General features: G+C 49.4%; 1 protein-coding gene across 9 annotated transcripts in view; it reads left to right on the top strand.

The window, feature by feature from the left end:
- The first annotated feature begins 36 nt into the window (after positions 1–36).
- CEP104 (centrosomal protein 104) overlaps positions 37–16,544 on the top strand; it is a 41,189-nt gene continuing 24,681 nt past the window's right edge. For 7 of the 9 annotated variants that reach the window (XM_081488475.1, XM_081488473.1, XM_081488471.1 and 4 more), the window contains exons 1-4: positions 37–243; positions 4,140–4,265; positions 15,615–15,788; positions 16,180–16,318. In XM_081488475.1, coding sequence (XP_081344601.1) covers positions 4,153–4,265; positions 15,615–15,788; positions 16,180–16,318 — 426 coding nt within the window. In that variant the 5' untranslated portion in view covers positions 37–243; positions 4,140–4,152. Of the gene's footprint in view, positions 580–4,139; positions 4,266–6,608; positions 6,667–7,526; positions 7,642–15,614; positions 15,789–16,179; positions 16,319–16,544 lie in introns of all 9 variants that reach the window. The other 2 variants (XM_081488470.1, XM_081488467.1) reach the window with 2 other exon arrangements.

Here is a 16,544-nt window from a genome sequence, read left to right as displayed (position 1 = left end):
GACGGGGCGGGGTCGCGCACGCGCGGAGGCCCGGGTGGGCGGGCCTGGTTGTCATGAGAGCCGCGGCCGCTGCCCAGGCGATGGGCGCTGGCCGCTGGGGCTGCTCCTCAGCTGCCACCGCCGCTGCGGCTCGGGGGTGCGGGCCGGCTCGGGGCGGCGGAGGAGGCGCTGCCTGAGCTCCGCAGAGGGTGCGGCGCTGCCGAGGGCCGGCGGAGAGCCCGAGTCGTGCGGGTGTCCTGACAGGTACCCGAGCGGGCCGGGGCAGGACCGACGTGCAGGGCTTGGGGCGGCGGGGCCAGGTCCACTCGGGCCTCCGTGGGCGCGGCCCGCGGGCTGCGTCACCGCCCGTGCGGCCCGCGGCGCCTGCGCTCGGTCCTTGCGTTGGGCGGCTGCGCGAGCCCGGCGACCCCGACTCCGTGCGGGCGAAGTGGGAAGGAGCCGGCTCTTTATCCTCGTCTGCTCTGAGGATTCTCGGGCACTTGCGAACCTTGAGGTTGCTGCACCAAAAGCCATTTAACTGTGTGCCATTTACCATAAACCGTTTAACTGTGTACTATTTACATTTTCCTAAGAAGAAACGTGAGTAAAAGTTTCGTATCCTAAGCCTTGTAGCAAGACGTTCGGAAGTTGCTGAATTGTTTCAGTGTAACGTAGCTAGATTAGTCCTGGGTGTTCATTGGAAGGACTGATGTTGAAGCTGAAACTCCAATACTTTGGCCACCTCATGCGAAGGGTTGACTCATTGGAAAAGACCCTGATGCTGGGAACGATTGGGGGCAGGAGGAGAAGGGGACGACAGAGGGTGAGATGGCTGGATGGCATCACCGACTCGATGGACATGAGTTTGGGTAAACTCCAGGAGTTGGTGATGGACAGGGAGGCCTGGCGTGCTGCGATTCATGGAGTCGCAAAGAGTCGGGCACGACTGAGCGGCTGAACTGAACTGAACGTTTCCCTGATGCAGAGTGAAAAGCTGACTCGGCAGGGATGCTGGAGATGGAGCCGGCGCTCTTTGTGGGGAGAGGACCTCTGTGCACCCGGCCGCTGGGGCCCGACAGAGCTCCTGTTCCCCCCAAAATGTTAATGGTGAATTTTGTAGTGCCTGATACTAGTGTACTCAGTGACACCCCAAGTCTCTTACAGAAGACTTGAAGGATTATGCAGAAAAGATTCTAGGGTACAGGGTGGAAGGAGGGGGCCGAAAAGGAATCCTTTTCAAATACACAAATCAAGGTAATAATGTTGCCTCTGCCGTTCCCCGACACTTCTACCTGGCTCCTAGATGCCAGGGCTGTGTTTGGGATTTACTGAAGCGGCATTGTATAGTGGACACATCCTTTATTCCAATTTAAAGGGCCCCATTTCTGAGTCTTAGCGCCATGGCCGAGGGTGTTGGTCAAGATCAGAGGCTCTGGAGCTTGAGCAGCCTTAGGACAAACCCTGCTTGCGTGGCTTCATAGCTGATGACCCGGAGCCAGGCCTCTCTGTGCCTCAGTTTCATCGTCTCTACATCAGGACTGTCAGAACTGTCATAAGGGTGTAAACACATGTATCTGCATGCAAACACACAGTGTGAGGGAGTCGGTCTGTACACACATAGCAAGATGAATAAATAGCATTTCAGATCTGCAGAATTTCAGGGTACATGGTCACACTCAGGTGAGAATATTGAATAGATAACCTCTTTTGTTCAAGATGGGATAGACAGTAACAGCACCTTTAAAGGTGCTGGAAGGATGTGGGGAATCCCCAGCACAGGGCTCTCACCCTGAGCTTCAGTAAGTTTGGCTGGACTTTAGAATTGACCACACAAAGAGAGGGTTAGAACGGCAGATTGGGCTTGAGCAGGGTCCCTCAGGCGGGGCAGTGCTCCAGGTGGAGAGGCCTGGCTACTGTCTTCCAGAGAAGACAGTGGGATCCCTAAGAGGGGATGCATTCAGTCATCCTTCCAAAGGTGGGGCCAGTGACACTTGCCACGGAGGGGTGGGGGTTAGAAGTAGATGGGCTGGGGGAGGTATGGAGACCGAGGGGAAAGTCAGCCCCGGCTGTGAGCCTGAACCCCAGCGCGTGGGAGGAGCCACAGGCTGGGCGAGGCTGGTGCCCGTCTGGCATGGGAGCTGGAACACAGGCCAGGCTCTGCAGTTGCTGTGGATTAAATCACACACTCATCTGTTTTCTGTGCCTGCATTTCATCAGTTTCCGGGTTAGTTTGGTGTTCCTCTACTATCCTGTGACATCCTTCAGTGAGCTTTGTATACGGAATGACTGGGATCTTTAATAGTAGTTTCTCTTTCTATTTTTAATGCGTTTGTTCATACAGTCCAAGAAACCTTAGCAAGTGCTGGCCAGTAATTAATTTGTTGACATAGTCCTTTTCAGGGTCTCAGTAACAGTCAGAGGAGGATCCAGATCCATCCCAAGCACGTTAAAACAAGCATGTCTTACGTGGGGTGTGCTCGTGCATTACCGCCTCCTGAAAATCTCAGTTAATAGTGTGTCCCACCCCGGAGAACCTTCTGTGTTTTTGAGGGCTCTTGGTTGCATGCTGACCCTTCAGCCAAATTGGCCAACTGCAGAGCATCGATGGCCTTAGTAACTGGGGAGTCTGTGAGTCCTTTGGGCTTTAAGTCCTGGTGCTCACAAGGTGGGGGTCCCTGCCTCTCTCAGCACTGCTTCCCCATGTCAGCCCCACCCCCTGCCCAGAGCTCCCCGCTGCTCTAGCAGCCCACTCTCCTCCCCACCCTCCTCCCAACCCTCACTCCCTACACCTGATGCTGTGTTGCAGCTCAGCCCCCACAGCAGAGTCCTGGGGCTGAACAGCTTGGTCCAGTTCTCATGGCTCCATCCCTGAGTCAGTTCCTGAGGAGGACGTGGAAGTCTTGAACTGACACCGAACTGGGAAATGTGCCCCACAGGCAGGGGCTGAGGAGTGCAGGGTGTGGGGAGGGTGGAATCATGGCGGGAAATCGGGATTGAGGTGCTGTTTTCAAAGGAGTGGGCAGAGCTGGACATCATTACAGCCATGCTCAACACAATGGTAGGTAGCTGTGAGCCAAGCCAGGTGTGCTAAAACATCCTGAGAGAAAAAATCATCCAGGCAATACTTACCCATCTCCCCAGCGTTGGCCACGCAGCCTGGCTCCAGGAGCACGGTTGTGCATGGAAGGTTTTGTCCGTGGTTCTGCTCTCCCTCTGCTGGTCAGCATTTTCATGTAGCAATGATTATGCTGTTGATTAAACTGCCCCCTTTCCCTCTTATCTTTGTATAGCTCTTTAACACTGGTTTATTAGTTTCCTAACTAATTTTAACAACTTTGTATTCATATCTTAGCAAAAGATCTTGTTTTTGCCATAACAGAGTAACACGAACTGGATGAATTAAAGCCACAGAAATACATTCTGGAGGTTAGAAGTCCAAAATCAAGGTGCACGTGTGCAGGGCCACACCTCCTCTGCAGATCCTCCTGGCCCCTCCCAGCTCTGGTGTCCAGGTGGTCCTGGTGCATATGCAGGGCCTCGCCCCCTCTGCCGACCCCTCCTGGCCCCTCCCAGCTCTGGTGTCCAGCAGGGACACGCCCCCTCTGCACAACCCATCCTGGCCCCTCCCAGCTTAGGTGTCCAGGAGGTCTTGATGTCCTTGGCTTGTAGGTGTATTGCTGCAGCTGCTTGGCCCTTGTCACTTGGCTCCTGTCTGTGTGTGTCCCTGTCTCTTTACTGATAAGGACACAGTCGTGTTGGATCAGGGCCCTCCCTACTCCCATATGACCTCCTCTTTAACTTGCTAATGCCCACACTGTTCCCAGACGTCCCGTCAGTGGTCCCGGGAGTGGGGGCTTCAGAGCGCTTTGGGGACACAGTGCAGCCCACGATGCTGCTCAGGCGCTTTGGACATGTTAGTGTATTTGGGAAAAGTCATGGTAACTTGAATGATACTCTTAAGTAGTATCAGAGGTGCCTTAAAAATTACGTAGTAGGAACTAGACTGTTTCAAAGCAATGGGGCAGTGTGACTGGGCTGTGAATTACTTGTGTGTTAGCAAGGCGAGAACTAACACTTACATAAGTGACACTTGTGACAGTGTCACTATGTGCCACTGAGTCCCTCAATTTTGAAGCCATCTCTCCTGCTCTCGTACACAGCCCAACTCGCAGAATGCCCCACAAGATTGGATTCGTCGTCGTCAGCTCGTCTGGACATGAAGACGGCTTCAGTGCCCGGGAACTGATGATCCATGCACCGACCGTCAGCGGGTGGAGGTCACCGAGGTGGGCGGGATGAGGGGCCGTGGAGGGTGGGTCATCAGGGGCACGTGGACTCTCTCGGTCTAAGTGCTAATGTTGTTACAACTCAGACACAGGACCACGCGAGGGTGGGGTTGTGCTGCCGCCTCACCCATCTAGTTACATGCTCGACTCTTTTCTTTCTGTTTTTAATGAAAATTTGTTGAAACTTTTCCTCTATAACTTTAACCCACATTCACTTAAGTCTGCACGTTCAGAAAAGTAGAAGGAGAACTGCCTGCACCACCCCCTTCACCCCCCACCCCGCCCCCCGCACCCTGTTCCCTGATTGAGGGCCAGTCTGCATTCTCTGTGCTAGGTGGTAAGGATTTTGCATCTCACCACTCTCATATAACACAGGACCTCAACCCAGAAAGTCTCTTTTAGATTCGTCTGGAATGTTTATTTGTACACCTTTAAAAATGCTCGTTACTTGAATGATGTAACACTAGTGAGTGTTTTTCAGAAATGTTTTCCTGAGAAGCCTTCTTTCTTCCCCAAAGGTGGGGCAGAGTTGGTTATTGAGCTGCCCCAGGGCTTGATTGGGCTTCCCCGGGTGTTGTCAGTGTTGGCCCCCTGAGGCCACTCACCTCCGGGGTCCTCGCTCCTCCTGCCTTGTGTTCTAGGTGCCAGTAGAAGGCTGACTGTTGCTCCTAAGTCATGAGCATGTGAATCTGTATGACATTTACACTCAGTCATGTACTTGTGACTTACATTTACTCAGGAGGTATGTTGCTAAAAAGTTGAACGCAAATCCCATTTAAAATTGAAACACATTTTCCTTTCGGAGTTTTTGAGAAATAATTACGCAAAACAAAATTTAAAGTAACATGACAGTTCCAAATTGTATAATGGTTCTGACCCATGACTGTGGGCCTGAAGGTAGCCAGCTGATCAAAGGAAAGGACCGTGAAATATCAAGTGAAAATTGTTTGCAACCAGCGCACTTGCTCCCTGATTTTGTGTAATTGGGTTTCTGCCTCTCCTGGAACATTTATCCATCTGCAACCAGCAGTATTTGCTGTTGTTCCAACACCTCCTTACTCAGCAAATAGCTAACTGGGGGGCTATGCACTCTTTAGCCAGTAAGTTAAGTGATCACCATTGGATGGCTACTCCTTTGGCTCTAGAATTGGCCAGCTCTTCTAATGGTGGGAAGAGGTTTCTAATCATGTTCGTTGGCACCTACTCTGATGGGAGGAGAAGGACTCTCCCTGCAGAGGCAAACTCAGGGTCATATACTGTGCCTCCAAGAAGCTCCATGTAAGGCAGCTAAAGAAGTTTAATGGGGTGGACCCATGGGGGTTTTCTATTTTGTTATGAAGAGAAAGTAGAACAGCGAATATAGCAAAAGCTCACTGTTCTTTTACACTCCAGCTGTGGAGACGATGAGGTGTCCAAGCATGGGGCCACTACCAGGACCTCCACATGTGGAAGAGTAGCCAGGAGGAGATGTAGGACCCCCTCCTCAGGAGCAGCATTTGTGGACTCGTTTGTCCATACCAAGGAGTCATTAGCATCATTCAGCCAAGCCTCAAGTACAATGTTATCACATACTGAGAGTCTTCCTAAATACAGGGGTATGACAGCCAGCTTACACACAGTCCAACTCATGTCGGCTGCTCCAGTGTCTTCTGCATGTATATCCAAGAGAGCTTGAATTAAGCCACAGAAGGAGGGCACATGGGTTTAGTATTCTCACCTTATAAGAGGGACCTACAGAACAGTTAGGTACACAGTGGTGTTGGGATTCCAGAGGAGTTACTTACAGGGTGAGTAAGGGGTCACTGCTGTCATGGACAGGCCAAGGTTTCTGGTGACAAATCCAGCAATCAGAGAGGCACCCCTCTTTCACAGTAGATTGTGAGATGTGTACAAAAGTGGTGTCTGTCCAAGGAAGAGAGGGGGAAATAAGGTAAGAAACAGTGGTGAGAAAGGGGCATATGGGCCTGGTCAGTCTTGGTCATCTGTCTCGTCAGATGTTGTCTGCGTCCATTCCTGGAAATCAGTGCTTTCACATCACCACTTGTTGGTGTGCAGGGCCATCCGCTCGGGGCTTGGTGCTCTCTCTAGGTGTGATATGAATCCAGGAGCTTAGCAGCACAAGGGGTGGTTAGCAGTACCTGATGGGGCCTTTCCAGTGAGGTTGAAGATGTCCTTCTGGAGGTGTCTTTTCCAATAGGTGAAATCTCTAGGTTGCAAGGTGTGATGCTCACATCATTCGTCTCCTGGGAGCCCGCTGTGAGAAGGTTATGCTATTAAAGCACGGTTACTGTCAGTGGAAGCAGTAAGGCCCTTGCAGTATTGAAGCATGTCTCTGTCTATCAGCTATAGGTCAGAAGAGGCAGGACCGGCTGTCCTGGACATCCTCTGACCTTCTCAACAGGTGAGCGTTTGAGTTCCCAAAGGGGTATATCTGGGGGTTTATAGGAACCAACAGCAATGCTTTTGGCCAAGGTATTTGGAAGGTCTCTACAAATGTTGTCAATTGGGTCTTAATAATGTCATTAATGCATTAGATTAGCCCAATGGATTGAGGATGGTAAGACAGTAAAAGTGTAAATAAAACTGGCCAGACAACACAGACCCACCTGTCCAAGTGTTCAGCTACTGAAGTTCAAGGGATTCCCCAGGTATAGCTGGTCTTTTCTAACAGGATCGCAGCCACAGAAGAGGCAGTAGCCTGTCTACAGGGGAAAGATTCAATCCAGTGAGAAAACATGCAGCTCATAACTAAACATGTTCATGTCCCATAGATGGGAACAGCTGAATAAAATCCCTTTGCCAGGCCTCAAATGGCCCGTGAGCAGTTTAATGCAGTGCAGACAGGCTTTCCTGGATTATGTTTCAGATAGATGAACAAGTAAGGGGGCTGCTTTTCACAGCCTTATTAGTATCGTCCCTCCAATACTGGCTCGTGAGCTCTGTTGTTTTTGCCAGTAGACCAGTGGCGTCATGTGTGTACAGTGGGCAGTGATGGGGACTCTGGAGCTTCTGCTAGGACCAGATTGTGGTTTGGCCCAAACCAAGAGTTCTCTTTTTATCAAGCCAACAGTTATTCAGTTCCCAATATTTTTTTTCCTTTTCTGGGGCAAGTTGTTGGGCATTTCTAGTCAGTGTTCCCAAATTGTCCTCTGGGGCACATGGGGCTGTCCCTTTGGACCATGATAGAGGTTTAGCCAGAGGTTCCATTGAGAGCAGCGTTTTGGCAGAAACGCCAACAAGGTCATTTCCTTTCACTTCCAGGGAGTCGAGTCAGGAATGCCCAGAGACCTTGATAGCAGCCAGAGCAGGTGGCATGAGTATGGCATCTAATAAATCTCAGACATAAGAGCCATTTTAAACTTTATTCCCATCAGAGGTAAGTCAACCTTGCTGTTTCCATATCATCCCAAAGTCATGGGCAGCTGCACAGACGTACAGGCTCTGAGTATAAATGCCAGTGGTTTTGCCCGTGGCCACACTACGAGCTCTAGTGAGAGAGTGTGCTTCCTCCTGTTGGGCTGAAGCAGCCAAGGGTATAGGTGCTGCCTTGACAGTTTCAAGAGGCACTGCGACAGCAACCCCACATGGTGTTTACCTTTTCATCCTGTGAATAAGAACCATTAGTAAACCATGGAAAATCTGCGTTGGTCAGAGGAGTCTCCTGTAAGTTACTACAGGGAGTCAAAGGGGATATGTCGGTGTGAGCCATCTGGAGGAGTTTTGTTGGTGAAGTAGGAGAGGAGTAGCAGGGGTGAGGTTATTACGGCAAGAGTCTGTGGAAAATTCTTAAAGATATGGGAATACCAGACCATCTGACCTGTCTCTTGAGAAACCCGTATGCAGGTCAGGAAGCAACAGTTAGAACTGGACATGGAACAACAGACTTGTTCCAAATAGGAAAAGGAGTATGTCAAGGCTGTGTATTGTCACCCTGCTTATTTAACTTATATGCAGAGTACATTATGAGAAACACTGGGTTGGAAGAAGCACAAGCTGGAATCAAGATTGCCAGGAGAAATATGAATAACCTCAGATATGCAAATGACACCACCCTATTGGCAGAAAGCGAAGAAGAACTAAAAAGCCTCTTGATGAAAGTGAAAGAGGAGAGTGAAAAAGTTGGCTTAAAGCTCAACATTCAGAAAACTAAGATGATGGCATCTGGTCCCATCACTTCATGGGAAATAGATGGGGAAACAGTGGAAACAGTGTCAGACTTTATTTTTTTGGGCTCCAAAATCACTGCTGATGGTGATTGCAGCCATGAAATTAAAAGACGCTTACTCCTTGAAAGGAAGGTTGTGACCAACCTAGATAGCATATTTAAAAGCAGAGACATTACTCTGCCAACACAGGTCCGTCTAGTCAAGGCTATGGTTTTTCCAGTGGTCATGTATGGATGTGAGAGTTGGACGGTGAAGAAAGCTGAGCGCCGAAGAATTGATGCTTTTGAACTGTGGTGTTGGAGAAGACTCTTGAGAGTCTCTTGGACTGCAAGGAGATCCAACCAGTCCATCCTAAAGGAGATCAGTCCTGGCTGTTCATTGGAAGGACTGAAGTTGAAGCTGAAACTCCAATACTTTGGCCACCTCATGCGAAGAGTTGACTCATTGGAAAAGATCCTAATGCTGGGAAGGATTAGGGGCAGGAGGAGAAGGGGACAACAGAGGATGAGATGGCTGGATGGCATCACCGACTCGATGGTCATGGGTTTGGGTAAACTCTGGGAGTTGGTGATGGACAGTGAGGCCTGGCATGCTGCGATTCATGGGGTCGCAAAGAGTTGGACACAATTGAGCGACTGAACTAACTAACTAACAGAAGGAGGGTTTCCCAGGAAGTGAGACAGCTGGCCCGAAGGTGCCAAGCATGGTGAGGATTCGGGAGAGCTTCAACTGCACAGGCTACAGAGATGGTTAGAGGGAACCCAAGGATTAGTTTTTGGTGCCTGGAGTCACTCTGAGACAAGCGGGCTGTTCCCATGGCACAGGGTCCAGCTGTCGGCCATGATACCTGATAGGTCGATGATGGTCCCTGTGTTTTGGGGCAAGTACTCCAAGGGCGTTCCCCTCCTCATGTCAGAGAGGAAGAAAGGAAGCTGATAACTGGGATGTCCAAGGTCCGGGCCCTTATTAAACTTCTCTTTAAGGCTCCAAAGGCAATATCATCCTGATCTCCCCAAATAAAAGGACCAAGTTTGTTGGTTTTTAGAACGATAAGGGCTGGGCCTTAAGAGAGAAATTTGGAATTCAGTTTTGACAGTAGCCAGCTACCCAGAACACCTCGTAATTGGGGTCAGTTTCAGGTTTGGGGAAGTTGAGAATACAATGAAGCCTACGGCGATCTAAATGTAGCTTCATTCTAAGATCAGGTGCCCTAAATACTGAACCTGAGTTTGAGCAAATGGCAGTTTTTCCTTAGAGACCTTGTGTCCCTTTAAAGCTAAAAGATTTAACAAGTGAATGCTGTCTTCCTGTGAAGTTTTAGAGGAGAGCACAGAAGCAAACCATCCATATGTTTTAACAAAGTAGAGCCTACAGAAAACTGTATTATCCAGATGAGGAAAGGTTGGAAAAGTAAGAGGGACTTTCAGGGCCTTCCCTGGTGGTCCAGTGGTTAAGACTCATCCTCAAGAAGCAGGCCACAGAGCAGTCACAGGGCGATTCTGCTCCTGGTAGGAGCAGATGCTGGTCTTAGATGGGTTTAGGGACCACAGGGTGCCAGGGATAACAGTGTTATGGCTTCCAGAGATCCTGGACAGACTTTCATCCTCAGCCATTGCGTTTCTCATGGGCAAAACAGAATGCTACAGGGACTGGTACGAGCGAGCATGTGGCCCTAGCTTTGAAATCTTCTGCTATGGCCTTGATGCCTCTAAGGACCTCTATTTAATTATAAGGTATTGATTAATTCTGGGGAGAAGTTTTGAGTAATATGTTTAAATATTAATAAGAGAACATTGGATTCTGTGAATTTCAGTTGGAGATTTTTCATATAAGGAGAGCAGCAGCTGATCCAGTGGTGACCAGTGATTAGTGTCCTTGAAGTCAACTCCAATGCATCTGAGACCGAGCAAGTAAAAGATAGTGGAGGTCATTCAGTTCACCTGGTTGGCTAATTTGATGGCTGCTGTCAAATTCTAGAACTGTTTCCCCCTTCAGGAGAAAGAAATTCCAGCATGGCTCTTTCCTAAGAAATCTCTGCCCCTGCTCGAATAGGGGTGAAGGAGATGAAGGAGAAAAGAGTGTGTGTCTCTCAAACAGCCTGAATGAAAGGGAGTGAGTTCCAAGATGGGGACCTTCTGGGGTTCGTTAGAAATCCCCTGCTTTTTCAGCTGTTCAGCACTCTGAGGCAGGAGCTGCCTGAGAGCAGTGGGCTGAGCACCGAGAGTGTGGCTCTGATGTCAGTGAGGACACAGATTCCTTCCCAGTCCAGAGGGTGGTTTCTCTAAGCCAATTAGAAGGAGGCTTGGGAAGAATCCCTGTGGTTCCTAGGAGCCTGGTTCTTGGGTTAGGAGGACATGGAAAGGTTGTTTGGAGGGTGGAAGGCACCTGCAGTGCTTAAGCCCTAAATGTCTTTTTTTTTTTTTCCCCAATGTCCTGACTTTTTGCAGTAATAGCAGAGACCGGGGGAGTTGTTTTTGTTTGGAGGTGGAGCAGGGGCTCATTTGTTGAAGGTTAAGGATGGTAGTGGCTTTCCTTTTGGTTGAATCATCCAGGGCTCAAACAAGCTGATCTACCAAAGTAACCAGACCTGGAGTGGACATGGTTTTCCATTCCATCCTAGTCCTTTTAACTGAAAGAGAATCCCCATTCAGCCCATTCATGAACACAAAGTTGGAGGCAACCCAAGTGGATTCAATATCCAAAAGAAGACCCAACATTCTCAAGTCAGCTATAGTGGTCGTGAGCAGGCTTTGTAAGTTTCTGCATGCAAGCCTGAATTTTGTTCCAATCATCAGGATTAAGAAAACCTTTGGAACCTGTTCAGTGAAAATTTCTAGCAAGTTCTTGGGTTTCCTGCTGTCAATCAGTGTCTGTTTCTCCAAATCCTTTTCAGGATTTTCCCATCAGGCAAGTTTCATGCAGTGTCAGGCCTGATGGACATACACCTGAGAAGCTAGGTTGCTAAGTTTAGAAGTGTGCTAGACTCCTCAGCAAACGTGTGGGGGTCCTCATTTCTTTTGGGAGAATCTCTGACTGTAGCTCAAAGTTCAGCTTTAGTCCAGGGACCGTTAAGAACCTAGGGATTTAGCATCTGGACCCCTAGAAGGCTTAGCTTTCAAAGGGCAGGATTTAAATTCAGGGGAGGGGGAAATTGGGAAAAGTTTGGAGAAAAAGGGAAGTTCAGCCAGAGGGGTGGGGGTTGGGGGTGCAGAGGACCGGAGGATGAGCAGAGGGGGAGGGAAGGTGGCACAGGGTTGGGGGAACGGTCTCAGAAGCTGTCTTGTCTTCTTTCAATTATTTGTTCGCCCCCACTAGCCTAGGAGTGGTATTTTGTAAAGAGGCAATTTTTGAGTCCGGAACGTGTTTGGAATCTCCAAGGTATCAATTAAAATAAGCATCCCAATAAGGCTTTTTCATTTGGTTCTGAGAGAAACAGGATTGGGGAGGTTTAAAGTTCCCCAAAATGGCTGTTGATATTCTGAATTATGTGGGGGTGAAGTCAGTCCATTTAGTTAAAAATGTGCCTGAGGAAGGACCATAGTTTTTAAACATAAAGCCAACCAGGATCCCTGAAAGGAAGGCTGTTCTTGGAGTATTTAGGTGACCGGGGTCCCATTTCTCAGCTTTTTTTAAGAGCAAAAGAAAAATCCCTAAATAGTCTGATTTCAATGGAATTTTACCAAAATTCCAGCACACTTCCAGCAGGGAGAACAAATGGGGGAGTACCCGCCAAAGGGGAGCCTGATGGGAGACTGTGGGGTGAAAAAGAATCGGGCACACTTAGCAACTAAACAACAGCTACCCACCAGAAGGACAAAGCCATCCCAAAAAGAAAAAAAGCATGTCCTGGGTAAAGTCTAGAGCCCAACCAAAAGGAGGAGCTCAACCTGAGAGGAGACTTGCTGGCTGGCCTGGAAGGAAGACGACTTGAAGGAGGGGAGCATGGGGCGAGGGCAGCTGCCCCCCGCAGTTCCAAGGTTCATCTCTGCCAGACCCCACTTCTCAACACCGTGTGACATCAGCCTTAAATAAAGCAGACAGTTTTACCCGTGGAATGAGCTGATTGCAGAATGGCAGGGGAATTGCTTTTTGGAACAGGCACGCTGAGGAGAGCATGGGTGAGTCTGGGGATGAAGGAGAGAGAAGAACCTCACTTTGTAGGGAAGAGGGGCAACTGGCAGGGGCTGCTCTGAACCACAGTCTACTGGAGGAGAGAGGAGGTTCAGGGTGGTGACAGTGTCTCCATGGCCGGGGTGAAGGGAGGGTGTGCCTAAGGGCCCCCTCAGGGACCTGGCTCCATTTTATTTTTTGTATGTAAATTTAAAAAATTTTTTAGAACTTTTTATTTTGTATTGAGGTATAGCTGATTAACAATATTGTGATAATTTCAGGTGAACAGCAAAGGGCCTCAGCCATACATATACACGTATCCATTCTCCCCAAACTCCCCTCCCTTCCAGGCTGCCGCATAACATTGAGCAGAGTTCCCTGTGCCATACAGTAGGTCCTTGTTGGTTATCCGCTTTAAATATAGCAATGTGTACAGGTCCATCCCACGCTCCCTAACTATCCCTCCCCACTGCCTCACCCCCATCCCCCCGGCAAACCATAGTTCATTCTCTAAGTCTGTGAGTCTCTTTTGTTTTGTAAGTAAGTTCATTTGTATCATTTCTTTTTAGAGTCCACATATAAGGAATGTCATATGATATTTCTCCCTCTTTCTCTAACTTCCTTCACTCAGTATGACTCTCTCTAGGTCCATCCATGTCCTGCAAATGACATTATTTCATTCTTTTTAATGACTGAGTAACATTCCATTGTATATATGTACCCTATCTTCTTTATCCATTCCAGTGTCTTGGCCACTGTGAACAGTGCTGCGGTGAACACTGGGGTGCATATATCCTTTTGGATCATGTTTTTCTCTAGGTACATGCCCAGGAGTGGGATTTCAAGGTCATATGGTAGCTCTAGTTTTAGTTTTTTAGGGAACCTCCATACTGTTCTCCATAGTGTCTGTACCAGTTTACATTCCCTCCTACTGTGTAGGAGGGTTCCCTTCTCTCCACACCTTCCCCAACATTTATTGTTTGTGGATTCTTTTGATGATAACCATTATGGCTGATGTGAGGTGGTATCTCATTGTAGATTTGATTTGCATTTCTCTAATGATTAGTGATGTTGAGCATCTTTTCATGTATGTGCCTGTTGGCCATCTGTATGTCCTCTTTGGAGAAATGTCTGTTCAGATCTTCTCTGGCTCCCTTTTGCATGGGGTTTCCCTTCATTGCTTTTCACAGTGTATTGTCCTTTCTTTTAACCAGTTTGAGGGGTAGTGAGTGTTGATTCATCTATAAACTCTCAATAAGCTACCTTTGAAATAGATAAATCATAGCCTTTTTTTTTTTTGGTCACACTGCATGGCTTGCAGGATCTTCGTTTCCGAACAGGCATGGACAGGCATCAAACTCTGGCCACAGCAGTAAAAGCGTCAAGTCCTAACCACTCTACCACCAGGGAATTCCCATAGCCTTTTTTTTTTTGGAAGGGTTTTAAAATACACAACTTCAAAATTTTGTCAGTAGTCTTAGTTTTTCTTAAACAATTTTGTAGTTTTTTTAAAATAATAAAGGATTTTTTTTTCACACAGATTACTGTGTCCTTATGTCTAGAGTGCTCTCACCACCAATTACAGCATCTGTGTCCTGCATTGAAAAACAGTAAACATCTTAAATGTCTACAGCAGCACTTGACTGAAGGGTATTCAAGGCTCAAGTTGCTGGGTTCCCCATTTCCTGGCTGTCTTGCCCCACGTGTGTCTCTTAACAACAGTGGCAATTTTGAAAACTCAGTATTAGGAAACCTCAGGGATCTCACCCCCAGAATAAGAGTGTTCTGTCCATCGTCACTGGCCCCACTTTCTCAGTCAAACACAGAAGGGCCCAGAGCCCCATCTGCTCACCCTAGCATTCCTCCCTGTGCTCTCCTTCTGTCCCTTCCTCCGACATGATTCTCCTGTCAGGACAGGGAGGAGGCTGGCAGGCAGGTCAGGGAGCTGGGTGGGGCGCGTGTTCGTCTGTGTGGTGTCTCACGCCTCTCGGATGCCTGTGTGCAGTGTCAGGTCACCTATGAGATGCACAAGTTCAGGCTCAGGGTGGTGTGTGCTTGGGGTTCCTCCCTGAGGGGAAGTTTTCAAAGCCATGGGGTTGGGGGGATGCCCCGCGCAGGGTGAGTCTGCATAGGGAAGGGAGCCTGGAACTCTACCCAGGGCATAGACAGGGCAGGAAGGGCCAGGAGGTCAGGACCAGCAGGTGCATGTCACACTCGGCCTCATGGAGGTCAGTGGTGACCTGTAATGTTGGCTGAGGGGGAAGCTAAGAAATGAGGTGGGGCCTGGAGAGGGGGGATGGGTCACAGGAGGCTCCCCGGGCTGCCTGGTGTGTGTGGGTAGCTGTCTGGAGGGGTGTAGTGGGGCTGCTGGGAGGAGAGGCAGGAGAGGGCCAGGTGGGCCAGCCGCCAGGTCACTGCTGTGCTCTCGGGCATCATGACATGTACTGGAGGGGCCTTGCCTACTGCCCCATCCTCAGGACTTCCCCAGCTCCAGTAGCCCCTGGACACCTGCTGCCAGGCACACCCAGCCTGGCCTGCTCGGCACACGCCCCACCCACTGTCAAAGCCTTGTGTTGTCTCCCTGGTCATGACCGTGTACTGCGGCGTGAGGTTTCTGATGGCTGTGTACCTTCTGAGTAAAATTGATGCTCCATTGTGGACAATCGTGGGCTTCTCCTCCAGGCTGCTGAGCAAGCGTGAGAGGCACTCAGGACATATTGCTCATTCCTCACTCTACTCGGGATTCTGTAAAGCGAGGGGTTTCCTCAAGTGTGTGGGTTCCAGCGGGAAATCCTCTGGCTCACTTGGACAGCTTCTTGTTTATCTCATGTGTTTATCTCATGATAAACTTTGGGTTTCATTTCAAACCGCAAACTAGCTGCTCCAAGTTTGATTCACTCTAGGGGCCCGGCAGACCCCACTCTGAGTTCCAGCTGTGACTGGAAGGCTTTGAGGGGGCCCCTGCAGTGTCACAACCCACAGAGCTGCCCCGTTACCTGGACACGTGGGCGGGGGCCTCCTGAAACCCTCCATGGTGATCCTGAGAGAAAAACAGGGCCGTGCTTGCTTTCAGGTTTTGCCAGTTCCCACAAGAAATTGTTCTTCAGATGGTGGAGCGATGTCAAATAAGGAAGCTGCAGCTGCTCGCGCATCAGTACATGATACCCAGCAAAGTTGAGTTCTACATCAGCGAGAGCCTGCCCGAGTACTTCACCCCATATCAAGCAGAGCGGTTCCGGAGGCTTGGGTAAGGGTGGAATTTAGCATGTACGGTAGGGATGTCTAGCCTGAACAATTCTGCCTCAAAGCAGGTAAACACTGCGGCATTGCCCCATGCCATGGCACTTGCTCACACACTCACACGTGGGTCTGGATCTCACAACTTCTGCACACCTGCCACGTGCCGAGCGTGTTCACTGAGTGGCATTCCCGCTGATTGGTCGTGTTCAGGCTGCTTTTCAGATGCAGAACTTGTCTGAAGAACACAGAATTTGACTTCTGGACTTTGCCCAAGGGTTTTTTTGGTTTTTTTTTTCATTCCGAGCCTAACTTTCCTTGAAACCTGTGGAGTTCAGTGGGAGCCGAGGGCAGCGCGTTTCTACACTGACGTGGTTCCACAGTTGTGTTCTTTCTTCCAGCTACGTGTCTCTCTGTGACAATGAGAAGACAGGCTGCAAAGCCCGGGAACTGAAGTCCGTGTATGTGGACGCAGTGGGGCAGTTTCTGAAGCTCATCTTTCACCAAAACCACGTCAACAAGTACAATGTGTATAACCAGGTGAGATGCATGGGCCTGCCCCTCAGTGGTATCTCCCTTCATGAAAGCACCTGGACTCTTCCTTCAGGGTGGTGTGTCTGTGGGATAGTGCTAGGCTCTCTGGAGCTGTTCCTCCGATTCAGAGCCATCAGTCACATGTGGCCATGTACACTGGGGGCGTGGCTGGTCCAGGGCATGGGCTGCATGTGTCACCCAGACTCAATAACATGATGAGACATTTTGGATA

The sequence above is a fragment of the Giraffa tippelskirchi genome, chromosome 5, assembly GCF_054371585.1.
Source record: "Giraffa tippelskirchi isolate mGirTip1 chromosome 5, T2T-mGirTip1v1.2.pri, whole genome shotgun sequence".
Lineage (NCBI taxonomy): Eukaryota > Metazoa > Chordata > Mammalia > Artiodactyla > Giraffidae > Giraffa > Giraffa tippelskirchi.
The sequence above is the reverse complement of the archived record's forward strand: the minus strand, read 5'-3'. Positions and strand labels throughout refer to the sequence as shown.